Genomic DNA, 24286 nt, shown 5'->3' on the forward strand with positions numbered 1-24286 from the left:
GCTACCTTGCATAATGACTTAGCCACTCCCAGTCTCTATTTAAGCCTAAATTAATAGTATCCAATTTGCAAATGAATTCCAATTCAGCAGTTTCTCGCTGGAGTCTGGATTTGAAGTTCTCTCTGGTCACACAATCACAGACATGAAGGTCGCTATCTTAAAACAAAAAAACTTCAAATCCAGACTCCAGCGAGAAACTGCTGAATTGGAATTCATTTGCAAATTGGATACTATTAATTTAGGCTTAAATAGAGACTGGGAGTGGCTAAGTCATTATGCAAGGTAGCCTATTTCCCCTTGTTTTTTCCTACCCCCCCCCCCCCAGACGTTCTGGTTTAACTTGGATTTAAACTTGGAGAGTGGTCAGTTTGGATGAGCTATTACCAGCAGGAGAGTGAGTTTGTGTGTGGGGGGGCGGGGGGGGGGGTGAGAGAACCTGGATTTGTGCAGGAAATGGCCCAACTTGATTATCATGCACATTGTGTAAAGAGTTGTCACTTTGGATGGGCTATCACCATCAGGAGAGTGAATTTGTGGGGGGGGGGGGTGGAGGGTGAGAAAACCTGGATTTGTGCTGGAAATGGCCCAACCTGATGCTCACTTTAGATAAGCTATTACCAGCAGGAGAGTGGGGTGGGAGGAGGTATTGTTTCATATTCTCTGTGTGTATATAAAGTCTGCTGCAGTTTCCATGGTATGCATCCGATGAAGTGAGCTGTAGCTCACGAAAGCTCATGCTCAAATAAATTGGTTAGTCTCTGAGGTGCGGTGCCACAAGTACTCCTTTTCTTAATGGGACGTCAGTTTCTCAGGTACTTGGCACTTTTGAAAATTTTACCCGGGGTTGGGCTCTCTCCCCTAAGGCTGCTTTTAAGTCTTTCAGACCAAGAGTCAGCAGAGCCAAGTTTATTCTGGGATGTTTTATTTTTTGATGTTTCTTTAGCAAACAGATGGGCTTTGTTCTGCTCTTTTGGCCATGTGTGTATATCACCATCTGGGTGCCACTACTCTGGTAGAAGTCTGCATCAGTGGCAGGCCTCTGTCTCTCATCAGTATTTCTTTGCATGTGTGTTGCGGAGGCTTAGAAACTGGGGACACTAACTGCAGAGCTGGTTACAGGGATCCACTTTTATGAGCATGACGTTTAATTGCAGCCAGGGGCTGATTGAGAGACCCAGGAGAAAAGGCAATCAGTCCCATTCCCTAGCTCTTATCCCCATCAGAAGATTGACACTTCAAAGAATATTTCTGCCACAAAGGCTGAGTTAAGTTTTGCACTTAAAGCAGGGATTCAACCCCTTTATAATGTATGGACAATACATTGCATTCTCCCCAAAGTTACCACACGTACCCTTTGAGTACAGAACGCATTTTCTGAGAATGTACATGTTAATTAGCTTAGGAATTAAAATTAATTAGACAATAACTACATTAAAGTGGAGTTAAGGTTGAGAGCATATATTGGCAGTTTACGTTAAACCGCATTACAGGGACGTTGTAATTATCCCAAAACCAAGTGTTAGAAACCCAGGAAATTCACAGATAAGATTAAATTTACAAGAAATCCGAACAACTAAGGTATAACATGCAGTTAGGGCACCAAACCTTAACTCTGCCCTCTTTTCTATAGTTAAAATTCACTGAAATCTTTATGCAACATGCAAATAGTTTATTAGGATTAATAGTTGTTTCTCTGTGTTATTCTTCATAACTGAAATTCCTCCTCAGCAGAAACCTGAACACTGCCCTGTAGTGATGATTAAGGCATTTTAGTATTTAGCACCCCAGATCGGATTAAACTGATTTTAAAGCCATTTGATTTTTTTTAACTCCCCTCCCCCTCCGTCAGTAGAGGGCAGAGTTAAGGTTGTTGGACTGTCCTAATTACGTTGCCATACCATATCACATTTGGAATCCTTTTAAGTTTAAACGTAACTGCATTGGTGGAACGTGAATCCCCCCCTTGGGGGAGCATAGCCCCCTGCCCCTTATGCCCACGGCCCTGCCTCTTTTACCCACCAAAGTCCCGAGGGCTCACGCTGTTGCCGTAGGAGCCCTGGCTGAACTGCCCCAAGCACTGGCTTTCCTGCCCCAGCTGCTCCAAGCCACTGGCCGACCCAACGCTCGGGCCTGGCCCGAACCGACCCAATGCAACCTGACATGCCAGCCCAGCCTGGCACGCTAGCCCAGACAAAAGTGACCCAATGCGCCAGCCCGAACTGACGCGCCAGCCCGACCTGACCCGACCCGACGCGCTGGCCCGTCCCGAACCGACCCGACATGCAGGCCCAGCCCAACCCTACGCACTGGCCCAGCCTGACCCGATGCGCCAGCCCGGCCCAACCCGGCCAGATGCCCAGCCCGAATCGACCCGACGTGCCGACCCAGCCTGACCCGACGCGCCAGCCCGGCCCAACCCGGCCAGACGCCCAGCCCAAACCGACCCGACGTGCCAACCCAACCCGACCCGACGCCCAGCCCGAACTGACCCAACGTGCCGGCCTGACCCGACCTGACGCCCAACCCGAAGTGACCCGACGTGCCTGCCTGACCAGACCCAATGCCCAGCCCGAACTGACCCGATGTGCCGGCCTGACCTGAATCGACCCGACGTGCCAGCCCAACCCGACCCGACGCCCAGCCCGAACTGACCCAACGTGCCGGCCTGACCCAACCTGACGCCCAACCCGAAGTGACCCGACGTGCCGGCCTGACCAGACCCAACGCCCAGCCCGAACCGACCCGACGCCCAGCCTGAACTGACCCGATGTGCCGGCCTGACCAGACCCGACGCCCAGCCCGAACCGACCCGACGTGCCGACCCGACGCCCAGCCTGAACTGACCCGATGTGCCGGCCTGACCAGACCCGACGCCCAGCCCGAACCGACCCGACATGCCGACCCGACGCCCAGCCTGAACTGACCCGATGTGCCGGCCTGACCTGAACCAACCCGACGTGCCGGCCCAACCCGACCCAATGCGCCAGCCCAAACTGACCCGACGCGACCCGACGCGCCGGCCCTTCCCGAACCGACTCGACATGCCAGCCCAAACCGACCTGATGAGCCAGCCCAACCTGAACTGACCCGACGCGCTGGCCCGACCTGAACCGACCCGACATGCAGGCCCAGCCCAACCCGACGCGCCGGCCCAGCCTGACCCGACGCGCCGGCCCAGCCTGACCCGACGCGCCGGCCCAGCCTGACCCGACGCGCCGGCCCAGCCTGACCCGACGCGCCGGCCCAGCCCGACCCGACGCGCCGGCCCAGCCCAACCTGACCCGACCCCCAGCCCGAACTGACCCGACGTGCCGGCCCAGCATGAACTGACCCGATGTGCCAGCCCAACTTGATGCGCCCGCTTGACCTGAATCGACCCAATGCCCAGCCCGACCTGACCCAACACACTGACCCAGCCTGACCCGAACCAACCTGAAGCACCAGCCCAACCTGAACCGACCCAACGCGCTGGCCCAGTCAGCGACGTGCCGGGCCAGCCCGAACCGAACCGACCCGGCCGGACCTGACCCGACGTGTCGGCCCTGTCCAAACCGGCCCAATCTGCCATGCCAGCCCGGCCCAAACCGACCCACCGCGCCAGCCCGGCCTGACCGCGGGCCACTCTGAGCTGAGCCCCCACAAGCTTCAAGGGTGAAGGGGAGAGAGAGGTGGGCCGTCAGGGCGGAGCATGGGCGGGGCCACAGCCTGGGTTAGGGGAGGCTTAGCCACCTCTGGCCTATTATACCTGCCTCTCATGCTTAACTGTGAATTTCCTTGGTTTATATGCTTAGTGTTCGGCTAATGACCCAAATTATTGGAGATTTTTAACAAAAATGTATAGGCACTTTCATATATGGACGTTATTGTGTCTGCTGCCTATCTCTTGCTGAGAGGCTCTAGATTAAATTAGTTTCTCCATCTGCTGTTAGTATGGTAAGGTTTCCTCTTGCATCCTGGTCATCTTCTATAGCTTGAAACAAAGACTTGAAATTTCCAGCACCAAATCCCTACATATGGGAAGAAAAGAACATTAACTGGCATATGGACATGGCAAGTGAATTTGTTATTTCCAGAGTCTCAGGAGTAAACCAAGCAGCCACAAGAGGTTTACTTACATACAATGGGACTTCCTTCCCTAAGGACACAGAATGGGACTTGAAGCCAGGAACTTCTGCCATTGACAACTGCAGTGGTCACAGGCAAGTCATCTAACCTTCCCGTGCCTCAGTTTCTCTCATCTATAGATTGAGGGTGCTACTGCTTACCTATTGCAGCTCACAGGAATCTTGTGAGGATTAATGAATTGAAGTTTGATGGTGGAATGTGCTACGCAAGCTGCTAATCATTATTTATAGTGTCAAAGCCATACCAAAGACTCCATCAAGAATACGACTCTGTGACATATGTATGAAAATGCCTCCCCTTTCCTTCCCACCTCAGAATGATAATAAAATTAAGCACCTAATTCTGGAGAGACAAGGGACTAGAGCAGGTAAACTCCGGAGAGTCTCTTAGCTAGGTCTGGAGCTGGTTCTCTTTCTATTTCTGGTATATCCACCCAGCGTGTATAGGCACCAAATAGAGCAATAAAGAGAATTCTCCACTGAGGTCCAGAAACAGACCATTTTCTCCATTGGGAGGAAGTCTCCCCAGTCTGTTGTCTTACACGGTGCTCTGAAGGAGTGAGGCACTGACCCTTGACAGAAGGAAAGAGCTTAGTGGGTAAGTACCCTTTGGAATTTTATACCATTACAATCATGGTCCGGGACTGCCAAATATCAGGCTTTTCATCAGCAGCCTGGTTAACAACCGAGACATCCTTAAGGGACCTTGGCCTGCTCAGGCTGTGAGTTCAGTCAACCAAGAGCAACTTGGATTTTTAATGTTTCTTTTGTAAAAACAGCTTAGCAGCGGCATCTCTTAAAAAGCTTGGCAGCTCACAGGCCCCACGGGAAATCCCACCAGGCTGCTTGCAGCTGCCATTTTGGGGTGGCTGGTCTAAGGAACCAAGTCTCTGCAGCAGCTTTTTAATTTTTCAAAACTTTAACTTTAAGAATTTCAGAGCAAAATCCCTGTGCGGTCGCAGGGACATGAAACAGTCAAAATGGGACCGGGAGCGCAATGCTCCTGCCTACCCCTGCTTTTTGGCATAGCTCCATTTTTTTAAATTATAATGAAAAATCTTAACATTTTCAGTTAAAATCAGCCAGAAAAGAACCTCTCAAGCCCAAACACTCAACAAACCTGGTGGTTGTGGCGCTGTATGACCTCCAGAAAGACAGTGGGTCTATCCTGAACGGGTTTAGTGAAGATCTGGAGCAGGTATCCTTTCTCATCGAAGTCAACTAAGATTTTCAGTTCCTTGGAAAGAAAAACAATAAAACCGATTGTTTGGAGAATTGTTGAGAAGCTGGAAGCTGGTGCTAAATAACCCCCTAAATCCACTAGAATCTTTCAGCAATATTGTGAAAAGTTTTTTGATGTCTGGTCTGCATCAGAGCTGCTCGAGTTGGAATATCTGGAATTCTGTGGCATTAGGATCTTTAGAGGTTATGATTTAAAGACAATAACGTTCTGGTCAAATGCCAATCTGTGGCGTTATGTTGTGGTTATCCAAAATTCCATCTGAAGTTTCAGGTGGATGCATTACTCTCTACTTCCTTCCTTCCTAAATGATTGTCATGTCACTGGGTTGTTAAAGCAATGGTCACAATCTGTCTCTGGGAGTGACTGCGTTCTAGTGGTGAGTACAGAAAACAAGAATTTGTTTTCATGAAAAATTTAGAGGTTTTAAGCTTGTTTTTTTGGGGAGAGTTTGAGACACTCCATACCCCAGAATAGCCAATTATCCTAGTGATTAGGGCATTCACATGGGATCTGGGAGACCAAGGCTCAAGTCCCTGTTCCAAATGGGGTGGGGCTGTCTCTCCCTCCACCCATCCTGGACCTGAGAAACCTTCCTGACAAAATTATCATTGAAACAGATTAATTTTCATGAACAGTTTCAGTTTTGGCACATTGGCATGTTCCAGAAACAAAAAGGTTATTGATAAAATCCCACCCAGCTCGAGTGGTGAGGGAAGAGATCGCAGTCTGCAGAGCTGTTTGGGACCCTCCAGATTGGAAAGTGTTATTGAAATGCCAGAGATTGCATTGTTTTGTCTGCATACACCTTGAGAACCAGGCTGACCTCCAGTTTGTCGATGTTTTCCTTAACCTTGATTTTGGCAGATTTCAGCTTCTCTCGCAGTTGCTGGTAGTAAGTGGATGGAACCGTCATAAACTCCATGCCCCGTTGTTTCAGGTTTGTGACCTGTAACACAAGAGTGAGATTCATTCAAGTGGTTCTTTCGCTCACCCCCTTTCCCACCCTACTGGCTAAAGCATGGTCCCACTCAGAGCAGCAAAGCTGCCGCTGGGTCAGGAAATGCCAGTAGCTGGTGCGAGGAGCTCAGAAGCAGGTCAAGTGGAGCCCATGCAGCATAGAGATCCTGATGGCAGCTCCCGATGCAAACCAGTCCATGTGCAACCCTCCTAGGTTAGCACTCATTCACGCAATAAACAACCACTATCTATCTGGCTGCCTCCATGGCTGCTGTAACAGAACCTACCCTTACAGCAGCACTTCCATGTCATTAAATAATGAACGGGAAAAGCCAGACCCGTTTTAAAGGGGAAAGAGTTAAAAGGTCACAGTAGAAGTCTGCTGAATTCCTGGAAACAGAGAGAGATACACGGCAAGAAATTAATTGATGCTAACGTAACCCTGACAGACCCCGATCATCGGTGGGCCAGATCGAACCTGGGACCTCAGTGTATGAGACTCTACTGCATGAGCTAAAAGCCACACGAATGTTAGCTAAGGCTGTAGCAGACTCATTAATCTCTCTCTACATGGCCTCAGTGCCACTAGATGCGACAGAACGCCACATCCAGGAGGTGTGTGGGTTACACTATTATTAAGGATCTACAACCTATCCTGAAGGATGACCCAACACTCTCACAAATCTTGGGAGACAGGCCAGTCCTTGCCTACAGACAGCCCCCCAACCTGAAGCAAATACTCACCAACAACCACATACCACACAACAGAACCACTAGCCCAGGAACCTATCCTTGCAACAAAGCCCGTTGCCAACTGTGCCCACATATCTATTCAGGGGACACCATCACAGGGCCTAATAACATCAGCCACACTATCAGAGGCTCGTTCACCTGCACATCCACCTATGTGATATATGCCATCATGTGCCAGCAATGCCCCTCTGCCATTTACATTGGTCAAACTGGACAGTCTCTACGTAAAAGAATAAATGGACACAAATCAGATGTCAAGAATTATAACATTCATAAACCAGTCGGAGAACACTTCAATCTCTCTGGTCACGCAATCACAGACATGAAGGTCGCTATCTTACAACAAAAAAACTTCAAATCCAGACTCCAGCGAGAAACCTCTGAATTGGAATTCATTTGCAAATTGGATACTATTAATTTAGGCTTAAATAGAGACTGGGAGTGGCTAAGTCATTATGCAAGGTAGCCTATTTCCCCTTGTTTTTTTCTACCCCCTCCCCCGCCCCCCTTCCCCGTCGTTCTGGTTAAACTTGGATTTATGCTGGAAATGGCCCACCGTGATTATCATGCACATTGTAGGGAGAGTGGTCGCTTTGGATGAGCTATTACCAGCAGGAGAGTGAGTTTGTGTGTGTGGTTTTTGGAGGGGGGTGGGGGGGTGAGAGAACCTGGATTTGTGCTGGAAATGGCCCACCTTGATTATCATACACATTTTAAAGAGAGTGGTCACTTTGGATGGGCTATTACCAGCAGGAGAGTGAGTCTGTGTGTGTGTGGGGGGGGGGGGGCAGAGGGTGAGAAAACCTGGATTTGTGCTGGAAATGGCCCAACTTGATGATCACTTTAGATAAGCTATTACAAGCAGGAGAGTGGGGTGGGAGGAGATATTGTTTCATGGTCTCTGTGTATATAATGTCTTCTGCCGTTTCCACAGTATGCATCCGATGAAGTGAGCTGTAGCTCACGAAAGCTCATGCTCAAATAAATTGGTTAGTCTCTAAGGTGCCACAAGTACTCCGTTTCTTTTTGCGAATACAGACTAATGCGGCTGTTACTCTGAAACCTGGGTTACACTAAGACTCCTCTCCTCTAGTCCATCTGATTTGAGTCCTAGATGGACAGGACAGATGGCATCAGGAGTTAGCCTGTGGTCTTCCAACAAGACTCTGTGTGTTTGAGTGCTTAATATCCCAACAACTCTGTGTGTGTGAGAGAAAGCGAGAGACAACTTAGTGCTGGTGAAAGAGGTCAGATTGACAGGCCTGGCATTTCTAATCCTATCTGTATAAACAGACAAGTACAGCATGTGCAGTGGTAACATGAGCATCCTCCACAAATCCCGCTGCCAATCTGCCTCAATCTTGACCTGGATGTACCACTTCAAAGGGCAAATCCTCGTGGCCCAGTCAGTCTTTGGCCCCTCTGCTGTGGCTGCTGACAAGGGGGACAGGTAGTGTCAATTGTGGTGGGGTTTTTGTGATGTGGACACTGAGCTGAGACCCATCAAACTCCTTTCATATAGAGCCACCGAAGAGATGGGTGTGTCTCTTGTGCTGGTTGGGGTAGGAGAATGCACAAAAGTCATGCAAAATAACTAGAGAGGGAAGCTGGGTGAGGTAATATCTTTTATTGGACCAACTTCCATTGGTGAAAGAGACAAGCTTCCGAGCTTACCCAGAGCTCTTCATCAGGTCTGGGAAAGGTCCTCAGAGTGTCACCGCTAAACGGACCATGGAACGGATTGTTAAGCATAAGGAGTTAACACATGTTGCAAGAGACAATTCAATGTGCAGTGGATGGTTAACATCTCTGCAGCCATACGACAAAGGAGAGTTAGTGGGTTGTTCTGTGAGCCACCACTGCTGAAGAAGTTAAGCAAGCCCCATGTATACAGCTTTAAAAACTTTAGCTCTCACAGGTTAGCTGTGTAAGCGGCGAACTGGCCTGTTTTGCTCACTGCGCGGTAGCTCAGAGAAAATTAAGGGCATTGCCACATACAGTGACTTAAAAAGTTTGTGCAGCATACTGGATTTCTTTTTTTATTTTTACTCATTAGCAGCATTAAATTGTCAGACTTACAGCAGTAACAATGTCAGGGGTATTCAGAGCAATGTGCTGGACCCCAGCTCCTCCATAATATTCAACATATTCCTATCAAGAAACAAACACACACCATTAGTGCAGGAATTTTTTTGGCTCTGGTTCAACTGTTGAGTATTTTCTAAGTTGCTTTTATGCTTAAAAACAAAAGAAGCAAAAGCAGTCGCAGCTCAAACCAAGGCCTTGCCTCCAGTCCTTCCACAAAATGGAAAATTAAACTCACGGGTGTTTTACTAGTGAAATAAGAGGGCTAGATATGGGTATTAGGACAGCAAACTTAGACTGAGTGCAAGCAGCTTCCCTGTTTGTCTAACAGTCCCTCCCTCTGTTACAACAGATCTGTTGAATAAGAAAAGGCTCTTTTCTCAGAGTCACTTTTTGGATCATAACTGCAGATTTTAACCCCGATATAACTTCAGTGAGACATTGCCATCTAGTGTAATAAGCAGGCACTGACTCATGAGCCCTCCTGGATCCTGAAATTAGGTCCTGGCTCTGAGCAGCTTGCATCTGTTATTTCTGTGTGAAGCGCTGTGCATGACCACAGGCCTATGGGGAAATAACAATCTTGATATTGAGACCCAAGTTTCATGAGTATTTACCTGAATCTGGGATTTTTTCTTGCCCATCGCTGGCTCGTTTATGGGCATTTTTATGGTCTCTTCGTAGTTGGCGACCACAATGGAACGGAGGGCACTGAACTCTGTGTGCAGTTGTTTATCATCCACAGACCAGAACCGATGAAACAGAAGGTTCTTGTGATACCTGACCGGGAACAAAAGGCAGATTTCATTCCCCCTTAAGCCAACTCATAGCTTCTAAGAACTGTGGACTTCAGCGCTGATGAGTTTCTATCACTAGATTAATAAAGTAAAGAAGATAATTTCACCTTCATTTGCCAGGGTTAACCCATGAAGCTCCCTTCCACTTTAACAGGGCATGAGCAGTTGAATGCCTGCAGATGCACAGGACAACACATCCTTGCCACCGCATCATCTCACCTCTTGAAATTAATGGGCAATGCATCATCTTCTGGCAGAGCTGAACTGGACCCACTCGAAATAATTTTCATTTACACTCACTCTGCCTTTTGCTGTAACTCTACTGACTTAGAACAACGCTTCCTCAGCTCTCGTCCCCTAATGCCCCTACTCTACTTGCGCTACATTGATGACATCTTCATCATCCGGACCCATGGAAAAGAAGCCCTTGAGGAATTCCACCATGATTTCAACAATTTCCCTCCCACCATCAACCTCAGCCTGGATCAGTCCACACAGGAGATCCACTTCCTGGACACTATGGTGCTAATAAGCGATGGTCACATAAACACCACCCTATACCAGAAACCTACTGACCACTATTCCTACCTACATGCCTCCAGCTTTCATCCAGACCACACCACACAATCCATTGTCTACAGCCAAGCTCTACGATACAACCGCATTTGCCCCAACCCCTCAGACAGAGACAAACACCTACAAGATCTCTATCAAGCATTCTTACAACTACAATACCCACGTGCTGAAGTGAAGAAACAGATTGACAGAGCCAGAAGAGTACCCAGAAGTCACCTACTACAGCACAGGCCCAACAAAGAAAATAACAGAACGCCACTAGCCATCACCTTCAGCCCCCAACTAAAACCTCTCCAACATATCATCAGGGATCTACAACCTATCCTGAAGAACGACCCACCACTCTCACAGATCTTGCGAGACAGGCCAGTCCTTGCTTACAGACAGCCCCCCAACCTGAAGCAAATACTCACCAGCAACCACACACCACACAACAGAACCACTAACCCAGGAACCTATCCTTGCAACAAAGCCTGTTGCCAACTGTGTCCACATATCTATTCAGGGGACACCATCATAGGGCCTAATCACATCAGCCACACTATCAGAGGCTCGTTCACCTGCACATCCACCAATGTGATATATGCCATCATGTGCCAGCAATGCCCCTCTGCCATGTACACTGGTCAAACTGGACAGTCTCTACGTAAAAGAATAAATGGACACAAATCAGATGTCAAGAACTATAACATTCAAAAACCAGTCAGAGAACACTTCAATCTCTTTGGTCACTCGATTACAGACCTAAAAGTTGCAATTCTTCAACAAAAAAACTTCAAAAACAGACTCCAATGAGAGACTGCTGAATTGGAATTAATTTGCAAACTGGATACAATTAACTTAGGCTTGAATAAAGACTGGGAGTGGATGTGTCATTACACAAAGTAAAACTATTTCCCCATGTTTATTCCCCCCCACCCCACACTGTTCCTCAGGCGTTCTTGTCAACTCCTGGAAATGGCCTACCTTGACTATCACTACAAAAGGTTTTTCCCCCACTCTCCTGCTGGTAATAGCTCGCCTTAAGTGATCACTCTCGTTACAGTGTGTATGGTAACACCCATTGTTTCGTGTTCTCTGTGTATATAAATCTCCCCACTGTATTTTCCACTGAATGCATCCGATGAAGTGAGCTGTAGCTCACAAAAGCTTATACTCAAATAAATTTGTTAGTCTCTAAGGTGCCACAAGTACTCCTTTTCTTTCTACTGACTTCAGTGGCTTTACATGTGACTGACTCAAGTCCTCTGGCTACATCACCTGATAATGGTCTTTGCTGAGTAAATAAACTCACACAGTATACTTTGTTTTAACTCTCTCAGGAATTTGGGGTGGCGAGGGGTCTTTTGGCAACTTGCTGTGTTATGCTGGGAATCACTTTCCATGGTTTCCTCAGGTGACTGTCTTTCTTTGAATCACTCTGTCAATGGCTGTTTGTTCCTCTACATGATTCAGGTTTATAAAGGAGTTTTACTTCATTTACACTATAATTTACCTTTTTTCTTTAGAATATCTTCTGACATATGCAGCCAGCTCAGAAATAAATGAGCCAAATACATCAGGGCACTACCCTAGGAGATGGGAAATCTATGTTCAATTCTCCACTCCACCACAGGCTTCCTGCATGACCTCAGGCTACTCCCGTAGGCTTTGTCTACACGGTGCGGCACAGCATGCCAGAGGGGTGTGAATTTAAAGCACGCTAAAGTGTTGCTCTCTAATGATCCCCTATAGATTCTGCAGGCGTGCTATAAAATGTACCTAGTTCACATGTTAACACAGGACTACGTTAACATGAACTAGGTTCCTTTTAGACCACAACAGCTGGGTCTACTTAGGGCAGTTCGAGTGCTTTACAAATCACACCTCTCTAGTGCGCTTTGCCAGCACTGTGTAGATCAGGCCTTTAAGGTCTTTCTGTGCCTCCGTTTCCCACCTGTACAATGGAAACACTAGCACTGCCTGCCTCACACAGGTGTTGTGAGGATAAACACATTAAAGATTGTGAAGCACTCTGAGATCTACGCACACTATAGAAGAGAGAGGTATTATGTAGAATTCAGCTTTTGTAGCATTTAAACTGACATGGTGATGACAGGTTTTCCATAATGTGCAGCACTGTCAGCCAGTAGGCATGTAATGTAGTGCAGTATATCCAGAGCCATGTTCTTAACTCCTCCCATCCCAGATATTTGTGCTACCACCACCCCTGTAAAAATTAAATTCTGCTGACTCAGAGTTAAACAAGCTCATGTTTCAAAACGTAGGGACTTGAGCTACACGCATGGAAAGCGTATTTTTCTCCTTGTATCTGCATTAGGGATCCTGTAGTCGCTATCTTCGACAGGGGTTGCATACAGACAGTGACTGCAGTATGAAGCTTTGGATATATGATCCAATCATCCTAAAATCAACCAGACCCAAAGAAGGGAGCCACTACACTAGTTCTGACCAAGGATCAAATTCTGCCCTGGACATCACCGGGAAAGGTCAAGAAAGCTGCCAAATGCCTCTTCTGCTGCCCAAATCCTGCCTGCCCAAGTAGGATCCCATGAGACGGGAATGGAGGTGCAGCAGTGGATGTTCACTGGTGTTCCTCTGAAAGAGATCCATGTAGGCTCCAGACCAGTGCATATAGTAGACGTGGGGGGCTGGTTGTGACTCTAGCCAGTGGATAGCACTCCCCTTAATCCCACAGCACATTGGCTGGCCCTTGCCCTCTGAGCACCATGTTGGAATACAGCCCTGCTCCCATGGAAGCCAGAGTATACTTCCCTAAGAGAACTGAACCTTGTGCAAAGTGTCCTGTCAGCAAGACAGCAGAGTTAATAAAATAAATAGAACATTAAACATCGACATAAATTTCTGAACAGTGGTGTTAACAGAGAGAATTGCTTGAGCGGCTTTTTCTAACTGCTACAGTTCTCACCATTCTGCCACAGGGACCATGTGAAGATCTGGCTGGTTCCCCACCACATGGTCAATGAAACTCAGCTTGCCACTTGGTCTGGGAAAGAAAGACCAGGTCAGTTTTCATTCAAAAAGCAGCTGGCATTTATGTATGTAGTGACACAGCTCTTAAAATACAACCAGTGGCATCAAAACAGGCACCAGTGAGAAGGAACCAAGGTCCCATGGAGGTATGCTCATCTGCTCCTAACACACAACTCCCGCTCTGTGCCAAAGAGATAAAACACAACTAAAACTCTCCGCCAATAATCCCCAGGGGAAATTCCCTCCTGGCCCCATACTTGGGTACGAGCATAACTGCTTGCAGTGTAATGTACTGTCCTGTGTACACATCACTGTTGGTTGGTTGCTCACATGTGTGATCATGTCATCCCCTAGTGGCTGAGCATTGAGGGAAGGGGTTAGCAGCCAAACAGGGTTCTCAATTTTGCAACTGTTCCCTGTCTCTTAAATGAGTCAAACCAAACCCTGCATCTAGACACCCTACACGTTTGGGTTGGGGTTGTGATCCAGAGCCAGCTGTGAATTGTGCGGGTCAGGCCTGTCATGCACACCTTGTACACAGTAGGTTGCAGGGCTACTACTAGCAGGTCAGGTTCCTGCACCAGACTTAGCCTGGCTACAGAGCCCCCTTCTCAGGGAGGTACACCAGAGATGTGTCATCCAGAAGATCCTTTAATGCAGTAGTTCTCAACCAGGGGTCCCCTGGGGGGCCGCAAGCAGGACCAGGGTTAGACTCACTGGGCCCAGGGCAGACAGCCTAAGCCCTGCTCTGCAGGGCTGAAGCCCGAGGCCCTGAGCCCCGTTGCCCAGGGCTGAAGCAGAAGCCTGAGTAACTTAGCTTTGTGTGGCCCCCTGTGGCATGGGGCCCCGGACAATTGCCCTGCTTGCTACCCCCTAATGCCAGCCCTGGCTTTTATATTGTTGTTGTGACACAGGTGGGCCATTGAGTTTTTATAGCTAGCCTGTGTTAAGGTATTGCTGTGGCGTCATCTAGTGGCTGAACGATATAAGACCTTTTAGCATTCCATTACAAGGCCCATCTTAAGTTTTGACCAAGTTTCACTTTTGAGTTTTCAGGTGCATCTGAGACTGAAACTGCAAGCATAACCGGGAGGTGACAGACTTCAAATAGAGGAAAAACAGAAGACGTTTGCAAGAGACCATGCAAAGCACAATGCCTGAGTTAAGCACAGGTCTAGCTAGAGCTCACATCTATTGCATACAGACAGCCCAGCCTCTGAACATTTCACCACTATGATCTGAGGACCTGACCCTGCATTCCTTACTCAGCAGAGCCAGTGGGAGTTTTGTATAAGTAAGAACTGCTAGATCAGGCCCTGTACTTACAGCTTTGGTAACAGTGGATCTTTGAAGAGAGGAGGCTCAAAGCCAGGTAAGAAGAGACCTTTGTAGTTAAGATTTTCTATTAATGTGTGCGTCGTGTCTCCATACTGGGAGGGGAGAAAATGGGTAACATTACAAATATTGTTCCTCTCCAAGGATTCTGAGATAATCCAATAACTGTTCAATAAGCACCTGGATCTGCGCCTAGTTCTAAAACGTAACTTGCACCTTGGTGTGGTTCTGAAGTGGTCCAATGAGCTTCTTTCCCTCCCAACTCCTCACTACTAGTGAGAGAGGCCATTCAGATGCTGTTTCTGATCAGGATGGGAAATGCAAGGGCTGGAAATCTGACAAGGCAGCCAATCCTCAGATTTGCAGACCAAAGAAGTTCAGAGGAACTGCCAAGCTATTGGAGTCTTATCAAATCCAACCTGAATTTGGAACCCTTTCAGGTTCACCAGGCATGACTGCTGGCTCACTGTAGGACAATGCAAGGGGCGGAACCCTCTGATGCCCAAGTGCTTACCAGCGCCTGTTGCTTTCAGGAGCAGGGGTCCAATTTTGACCCCCTACATGTGGTAGGGAATGTGGTACTCGGTCTGAGCAGGAAGTAGCCCAGAGAATTTAGAATACTAGAAAAGTCTACGCTAACTCAAGGTGCTGGCTGCAGAGACTGCAGATGCTTGCTAAATATTCACTGTGCAGGTTCCAAAGAAGTCATTGCATAATTTGAAATTTCCCATGTGACACTAGGTTCCTGTAGCGGAGGTGTTCCTGAGCGGGGATGTAGGCAACTACATGGGCCTCCATTGACCTGTAGCTGGGGAACTCAGTTTAGCCTGCATTTTTCCTCAAGTTAGTCATATATTCAGAAGAGTGAGAGAGCCGGATGCTCTGCTGAAAGGGAGCAGGCAAAGGTGAATTTATGCCACCTCCAGGATTCTGGACTGCTCCAGGGGCTGGCACAGCCTCACCATAAACGAGAGCAGCCCCAGGGTTGTTCTAACTTACAGTGGCTACCTATAGACACCAGTGGGTTGCTGAAAAGCCCACAACAGCTGAAGCACACCAGCCACTCAATCTGAGCCACAATAGAGGGGCAGTGCTGGAGCCTGGAATTGGGGCCCGGAAGCTCAGTTCTGCAGCATTTGATGGAAAGTGCCCATGTAGCCGCTCGATTTCCCTTTCCACTTGTGAGTGTGATTAGTGATCTTGCAGCCCCCACCCCTGCAGCCCACGATGTTACAGTCCATGGAACAGAGACAACTCTTTCCTCAGGCTTACCGTCTGGATGATTGCAAATTTCACTCTTCCAGATTTGTCTTCCTCTACCCAGGGCTCTTTCACTATCACTGCCCCACGCTCTTTAGCTTTCTGTGAAAGAGAACAGAAGACGGTAAGAACTGCCATGCTAGAGCAGACCTATCAAGCCTGCTCATCTGTCTCCAGTACTGGCCAATGCTGGATGCTTCAGGAGAAGACATATAGCATCTAATTCTACAATATTGGTGGGGACAACGCACAAACCGGAAAGACCCTGGATTGACTGTCTGATCCTAGGGGGCAGTTGCAAAGCTGGGAGTTAGGCAAAAAACCCATCCTTTATAGTAAATTATGTGAATTTCTTATGGAGCAATTGAGACACAGCACACATGGAACCTCCCAATGCTGTCTCCGTGGAGTCACTTTTCAGAGCAGAACCGCACTTCAAGGCAAGTTCACGTCCCAGTAGAGGGAAACTACAGTGCATCACGTTCGGTGTTTCCCCAGTGTCAACATTTGCTTCAGTGCAGTTGCTGCAATTTTGCATATGGGCAGGAGAGACTCTTGTACTTTGTAAGTGGTTAAACTGACACTATCTACATGGAGTACTTAACCCTGCAAGACCTGGAGATGTTAAATTGAACTGGCTTGGACACTTCAGTATTTGGTCCTGCCTCAGCACAGGGGGAGTAGATGACTTCCTGAGGTCCCTTCCAGCCTTGCCTTTTTATGGTTCTTTGATTATATCATTTACCTGCACAATGAAGTCGCAATCCTCGACTTCAAATGCAATGTCTTTTACACCATCTCCATGCTTCACCAAGTGCTTTCCCATTTCTGTGCAAAGAGAAAGACAATGTGTGTGTGTGTGAGTGACCCGAGGGACTTTTCATTTGCAGTGCCTGACAGACCACGCATGGAGCTTAGTGCGCTGGACTGCTTGCCTCTGGCTCGCTGCTCTGCCTTGCATCAACAGCTCCTTCCTCCTGATTAGATGTAGCAGCATGTGAAAGAGTTTTCAAAGTTTCCCATTTTATTGGTCGGTGGGAGAATTGCACGTGTACGCAAAGGGAGTGAATAGGTAATGGATTGGCCTGGGTTAGTCTTGAGAACAGATTCAGCCACATCTTGGACTTCAGGGAGGATCAGAGCAGGTCCGAAGACTAAAGAAGTGGTAACCCAGTAAAAGTATCAACTGGATTTGTGAAATGACAAAATTCTGTCCCAATTCACAGCCATGGTGCCATTTGTAAGATACAGTATGAGCTTGAACTGTCACTTAAAGGCCTGTTCAGAGCTAGCTCACACTGTCAGGTAAAGATCACACTGTATCCTCCCTAAACCAGGGTAGGCAAAGAATGCCCACTCTCAAGAGCCTCCCCTGGTAACCCAAGGCCCGAGAAGAGACTGCTTCATAAGGGCAGGATTTCCAGCCACACAAGTTAGAACCCCTCCCTTTCCCTAAGAGCCCGGATCTGCTCCAAAGGGAGCTGCTGCTCGTGGCTGGGTTCTTTAGGTTCTAGTGAACAGGGATTTATAAACAGTAAACAGGAGAAAATAGCTCCTGCCCCCTTATTACTTTCCGCACACAGTCCCAGCAGGACAGGATAATAAATGGCTCCATGATAGGAAAGATGGGGGAGGTCTAGTCGCTGTAGCCTTCAGTAGTGTTCCCTGTGCAGATTACACTCCAGGAGGTTCAGCTGCCTGCAGTCCTTTATCATCCCTGATGATCATTTTCATTTACCTTCGTTTTCAGGGTTGAGAGCAGATGAGAGGACAAATATGATCTGAGAATTAAGCAGAATATTATACGTTATTTACTGTCAGATAAGGTCAGTGGGAGATCTGAGCAGAGGGTTTGCAGGATTGGACCCTAATAGGTAAACTGAAGATATGTATGTGTTTTTATTTGCATAAATGCTAATGAATGCTCTTATGCAATATTCATCCAGCTCTAGTTTAAAAAATCCCAAGATGTTTCGCATTGCTCTGTTTCTGACTTAGACTCAGTCCTGCAGTCCTGACTCAAGCAAAACTCCCATTGAAATCAGTAGTTTTGTCTGGGGACAGGCAAGGAAAGGATGCAGGACTGGCCTCAGAGAAACTGGAGATTAGAAAGTCCCTTTTTGTTCTCCGTTTATTTTGGGCCAATGATCAGAAAATTGTAAAAATGTCAGTTCTTGGACCTGAAACTGAGCCTTTTGCCTCAGTTCCAGTTGAGGAAGCAGATGTAAGAGGTGCATTGCCTCACAGGACATCACCACGCTAATGGGTGATTCCAAATGGCTTCAAGGACTTTGATGCAGTTTATTTTAATGCCACAAAATGTGAGAAGCTGGAATTCAGATGTGACCCGCCTACCTTTGCCCAGACAAAAAGACCAAGCATATCACTCAGCCCCTCAGCTGGCCATGTGACACCACTGGGGCACATGGGTTACATCACTTGCCCAAACTAATAGGGAGTCTATGTGAAGGACTGAAGTTCCCAGTTCCTAGTCTGGTGCTGAGACCACTAGAAATCATCTCTTCTCTCCCATGATTTACCTGACCGAAAACAACACTTCATTATCCCCTGATCTGCTACCAGAGTAGTGACATTATTCTTTATATAGTGCCTTAAAGCTTTCTTCACAAGCTTACCTTATCCTGCTTTATTACATGAGACACCACTTCTCTGCTGCCAGTTTCCAAGCCCTTATAGGCCAGTTCTTCAAATCCCATTTTGTTACAATAAAACGAGGCAGCCTTTGAAATACATGAAAACATGTTAGAGTTAAAGGAAAGGACTATTTTCTGGTAACACTCATATCCAGACTAGCACTGCCCAAAGCACAGACAGCTTTTCAGCGTCACCTACTGGCCCCATTCTCTAGTGAACAGCTCATGTACAATATGATCCAGCTGTTGAATGATCTGAAATATGGTCCTAAAAAAATCAAACTTCCCTCTCCATATGGGCCTCTAACATTGCACAAGCAAGTCTTTGTTTGTGCATCTGAAGGGGATAACTATGCACTGCAAGCATACCACAGCAGTTTTCAGCCTGTGGTCTGTGGACCCCCGGAGGGCTGCGACTATATCTAAGATTTCCAACAGGGTCCACACTTCCATTCAAAATGTTGTAGGGGTCCCACAATGAACCCAGCTCTTTCACAGGTTCAAATCAAGTGTTTCCGTACTGTGCAAAGCTCCACCATGCTAGACACAGCCCCATTCACTCTCTTGCTTTTCAGGGCCTGACTTAGGCTGTCCAAGCACCAGGCTGCCCCCTTAGTGGCTGGGTCTCCAGCTAGATAATGTGATGGCACGTCACAGGATACAGTGGCTGACAGGTGACTTGGCACCATGAACATTAACATGACTAGAAGCTTGAGCCTACAAACCCTTATGGGGCAGTGGGTCAGAGAACCGGCTCAGCTGGGCACACACCACACAACGAGAAGGCAGCAGCTGTGTGCGGTGTCATGCTCAGCACAGCTCGTCTAGGCCAGCAGCCACGAGCAAGGACGAGGAGGATGGGAAAAGGGGAGGATGGGGCGGAGTTGTGGGTGTGACTGGGGCAGCAGAGCACAGCCTGAGTGCAGAGCAGCTGTTTCGGTTCAGAACTGTTGCTTCTCCTGCAGGGTGGGCGTAAGGCTAGTGCTGAGTCCCAGGGAGGCAGAAGCCACCAGCTAACTCAAAAGAGGTTGAGCAACTGTCCAGGCGGTGGTGAGTAACACTCTGGATAGCCTTGGGGATGCTCCTTCTGCACCCTCTAATCACCTACACAACCCTCATTCACTCACAAGCAAGCACTTGCATGCAGAGACTGCTAAGGGTCTGATGTCCCAGTCTGCCAAGTAGCCCTTTGTACATGTACATTATGAATTAGAGATCCCTTTGCGCATGTAGCAGAAGACAAGGGCACTGCCTGGTCCCTGGTAAACAAGGGATTCAGTCCAGCTCGGTGTCCCACTCCCCTTGCACAAGAGTGACTGTCTGAGAGGCAGAATCTTGGGCTCCATAGGCAGTGGTCACAGGTCGCAGTTGGGTTTGGGATTCTTTGTCTGATTAAGTTAACTTGTTCTGTTTTCTTGTATAAACCAGTGGGTCCGGGGCCACTGGGGGGCTGTGAGCAGGTTTCAGGGGGGTCCGCCAAGCAGGGCCGGCATTAGATTCACTGCGGCCCAACCAGCATAGAAAGCCAAAGCCCCACTTCATAGGTCTGAAGCCCAGCGCCCTGAGCCCTGCCACCTGGGGATGAAGCCGAAGCCTGAGCAATGTACCTTCACACAGACCCCTGTGGCGTGGGACCCCAGGCAACTGCCCTGCTTGTTTCCCTCTCACACCTGCCCTGGCTTTTATAGGCAGAAAAGCAGTTACTGAGGCACAGGTGGGCCGTGGAGTTTTTATAGCGAGGGGGGGAGGCTCAGAAAGAAAAAGGTTGTGAACCCCTGCTATAAACAATCCCCCCTGAGGGAAGGACCCTGCTGACGGTGACTGTGGTTTTCTGCTGAGTCTTTCCAACAGTCTGCAGTGAGTCACTGCATATTTTAATACTTTCCTACACCTGCTACATGAGCTTACTCACTTTGCTGGAAGAGAAAAAAATCAACCCCACACTGCAAACCTTGCTGTAAATGACATGAAAAGGGCTCTGGCAGCAAAAGGGGTAGGCCATACTGCATTCTTACAACGTCTAACAACAAAAGAAAAGGGTCCCTGACATTTTTAAAGGAACGTTTTCCCTTTTTAGTTGCAACCCAAACATTGCAACATCATGCTCATGGAGGAGAAGTAGAAAGAGAAACCGATTAGTAGCGGAGTATAAATGTGAGTGAAATGGACTACCCTTTTCCAAACTGGATGGAAATGAAAAAGTGAATACAATGAATGATGAAATGTAAATGAACTTTTTAATATTCTTTCCATTAATCTAAGATGTCACTAAAAAAAAAATCAGGTTTTTAAAATAGAGGGATTTTAACTTGTCAGTGTCCTTTTAACATGGAATGATATATCTGCCGGTCCAATCAGCTAAGACTGATACCTTATCTCTTTGCAAACAAGACTGCTACATACTGCCTCCATCTAAATGACTCACAAAGGCCTGGAGATGGGGACATGGTCAGGGAAGCAGCAGGAACTATGTTTTTGTTTTATATTAAACATGTGCCACTGCAAATCTCTTCTGGGATTTCATATTTTCATTTATTTTGGATTTTCTGAATGTCCACTAACTTAGGAAGACAAATGTTTCCATGCCTGACCACACAAATATGCCCTGTCTGCAGTGTAAACAGCACTGTTGCATAATAATGGTCCAAAGACCATCCTTGAAGAACATTCCACTGAGCAAAAGTGCTGAAACACCTCCATCTGCGCAAGATCACCAGAGCCAGCCACTGATGGAATTTTAATTGAATGCAGATCCCTAGGACCATCCAGGTATCACATGGCAGACCCGCCCCTCCTCACAGCCAATCACAAAGGCAGATTACCGTATGCCCCTATTCTTCACACAGGGATAGTGCACAAGAATGATCCAACCCCGAGACCTCACAGGCACACACGTGACTTTTATCTACATACCTGCTTAGCATTTCCAACCCAGAATGTGAGAGAGTGGAAGTGGAGAAATTTGCCTCCTTCGGGCTAAATGGAATGAAGAAGAGTTAATATGAATATACTGGGTTTTGGGTCTCACTTTAATGTCATCTTCATGCAACACTTTCAAGCTGACACGGTCTCTATTTTAGCAAGGAGCAATGAGTACATCTAAGCCATCCTTAGATTGGTTTAGATCAGGGGTTCTCAAACTTCATTGCACCATGACCCCCTTCAGACAGAAAAATTACTACATGACTCCAGGAGGGGGGACCGAAGCCTGAGCCCGCCCAAGCCCCACCATCCCAAGCGGGGGGGGCAAAGCCCAAGGGCTTCAGCCCCAGGTTGGGGGCCTATAACCTGAGCCCCGCCACCCAGGGCTGATGCAGTGGGGCTCGGGTTTCATCCCCGGGCCCCAGCAAGTCTAACGCCAGCCCTGGTGACCCCCATTTAAACATGACCCACTTTGAGGTCCCGACCCACAGTTTGAGAACTGCTGAGTTAGAGAAACATGTTGTGACTGCACATTTAGCATTTGAAATAATAAAACCAGGGAAAGCACAAATCTAAGACTAGGATTTGATAAAATATACACACAGGATATCTGAAATTAACCAGTTTTGCCGGGTTGCAAATAATTTGAGGCACTCCCACCTCACAGGGTTTCTGAGGAGCCCTTACAGAGCTCTGATGGTCACTGGGCGTTGACCCCCAGAACATGGGACTTTGAAAAGCTCGGAGGGGGGGGGTGTTATACATTTCAAGCAAAACAATTAATTTTTCTTCTAAATATTCAACAGTAATTTGTCTAAAAACAAAGTCACCAAAAGCTTATTTATAATATCTGGGTGCCAGTCGTCAAGGTCAATATGGCCTGGCTGGATCAAATCACAGCACCCTAAAAGCATGCTCTAGAGGAAAAATTCCAGTGTGGGTGAGGAAGGTGCTACTAAAATATTCACAAGCCAGGAAGGAGCAAAGCTGGAAAAAAATTCCATGAATAATTTACAGTGGGGTACTTTCCCCTCATGATTCTGGAAAATAATATTTTGGGGTCCTCTGTGGAGTGAAGAACACACAGCAGCCAATCCATTCAGTCATTGCTTTGTCTGTCACTGCTAGACCTGATTCTGTTCTCCCAGCCTTGCAAATCAGGAGTTCTTTCACTTAAGTCAATTAAGTCACATGTAAAATCCGTTCAAATGAGAACAGAATCAAGCCAACGGGTCAAATTCTGCTCTGAGTTACGCAGATTGTAATGGGGACGGGTTGCAGAGAATAATGGAAAATAGAATTTGTGCCACAGTTCAAACAACCTGCACAATTGTTTGGATCCAGTATGAGTTTGTTAACCTTGTTACGTTAAAGATTAATTCTCATTGAGGAAAGCTCTTACCCAACTTCAAATGTGGGTCCAAATTACAGTTTGGGAGTTTAACAAATTTATTTGGAGTATTTCATAACATTATTTGGTCAAACACTAATAAACAGCTTTTCTTCCTTGCCTATGATTTGACATCTGCTGTCTTCTGTATTGTCATTTTTAATCACTGTTAATTATTTGTGCATGTACTTTGCATAAAATATATAAAATAAATCTGTGTTATGTGGTATAGTATTTAGCAACAAAACATAATTTTGCTGTATGTATCAGTATTTTTTTAAAATGCTTTAAATTTGAAAAAAAGTTTTGAAAATATATTTAGAGTCATTAGTGAGAAATAATACAATAAAGCATGCTTATGTTTAGACTTGGAAGAGTTAGATTTTCCTTGGTAAATGTCACTACTCTTACATTTCTCCTTCCTCCCTCCCCAAAAAAGTGAAGAAAAAGGATTTGCATCATTAATTGCAATTTACAGAGAAGGAAAACTATACATATAAGCAGTGTTTCAACACTATAAAACTGGAGTGCCTTTTTGCTTTTAATCCTACCTGGCAATCAATGAATAAGAAATTAATATGATCAGTGTTGCAGTAACAGTACCAGTCTTTCGCTGGAGGGAATATAAACCCATTCCATGCAATTGTATTCTTACCTTTTCTCCTTTGTCCGTGTAAGTTGTCTAAAGAGAGAGAATTAAAAAAGAGAGACATATTCACATTTCAAAAATGTACACTAATCACCAGAAAACTGTAATCCATCAGGTCAGTTTTTAGAAAACACATTTTCTGAACTACTTGAAACATAAATATGAAAAAGCCCAGCTTTTCAAAGCATAAACAGTACTGAGAGTAATCGTGCAGAAATAAATCTATCCAAGCACAGTGGGAGATTTACTCTTTTACCTCCACAGTGTGTTGGCAGCAAATTTAAACAAAAAAAAAAATTTCTCAACCTCACCATTTTTGTAACCTGATTGAATGTGATAGCACCAAGAGACAGTCAGACTCTTTCAATGCATTTAATATAGCAAGAGGAGGAGAGAAAGCCCCTCCCTGACTCCACCTTCTCTAGATTGTAAACTAAAATGATTTACTTGGTTTGAATTGGTTTACTTGATTTGAATCATTCTGCCCATAGGATAAGACATGATAAAATGAGCTGTGCAGGGAATAGTATCTGGAGTTCATATACCC

The 24286-nt window shown here is 46.8% G+C and overlaps 1 protein-coding gene across 2 annotated transcripts; it reads right to left on the bottom strand.

The window, feature by feature from the left end:
• Positions 1-1265: 1265 nt before the first annotated feature.
• HPD (4-hydroxyphenylpyruvate dioxygenase) lies at positions 1266-24130 on the bottom strand. Of its 2 annotated transcripts, XM_073313485.2 has the most exons (14): positions 24051-24130; positions 23746-23772; positions 21692-21754; positions 18761-18865; positions 17863-17905; positions 16870-16952; positions 16137-16226; positions 14856-14959; positions 13465-13542; positions 9780-9942; positions 9157-9228; positions 6191-6313; positions 5245-5361; positions 1266-4007 (listed from the first exon to the last, which is right to left on the bottom strand). In XM_073313485.2, exons 1-14 carry the CDS (start codon positions 24051-24053, stop codon positions 3897-3899), a joined length of 1182 nt encoding a protein of 393 aa, XP_073169586.1. In that variant the 5' UTR covers positions 24054-24130; the 3' UTR covers positions 1266-3896. The 2 variants fall into 2 exon arrangements, with proteins under 2 accessions (XP_073169586.1, XP_073169587.1); XM_073313486.2 differs by lacking the exon at positions 9157-9228.
• Positions 24131-24286: the final 156 nt, after the last annotated feature.

Source organism: Lepidochelys kempii, chromosome 15 (assembly GCF_965140285.1).
Source record: "Lepidochelys kempii isolate rLepKem1 chromosome 15, rLepKem1.hap1, whole genome shotgun sequence".
Taxonomy (NCBI): domain Eukaryota; kingdom Metazoa; phylum Chordata; order Testudines; family Cheloniidae; genus Lepidochelys; species Lepidochelys kempii.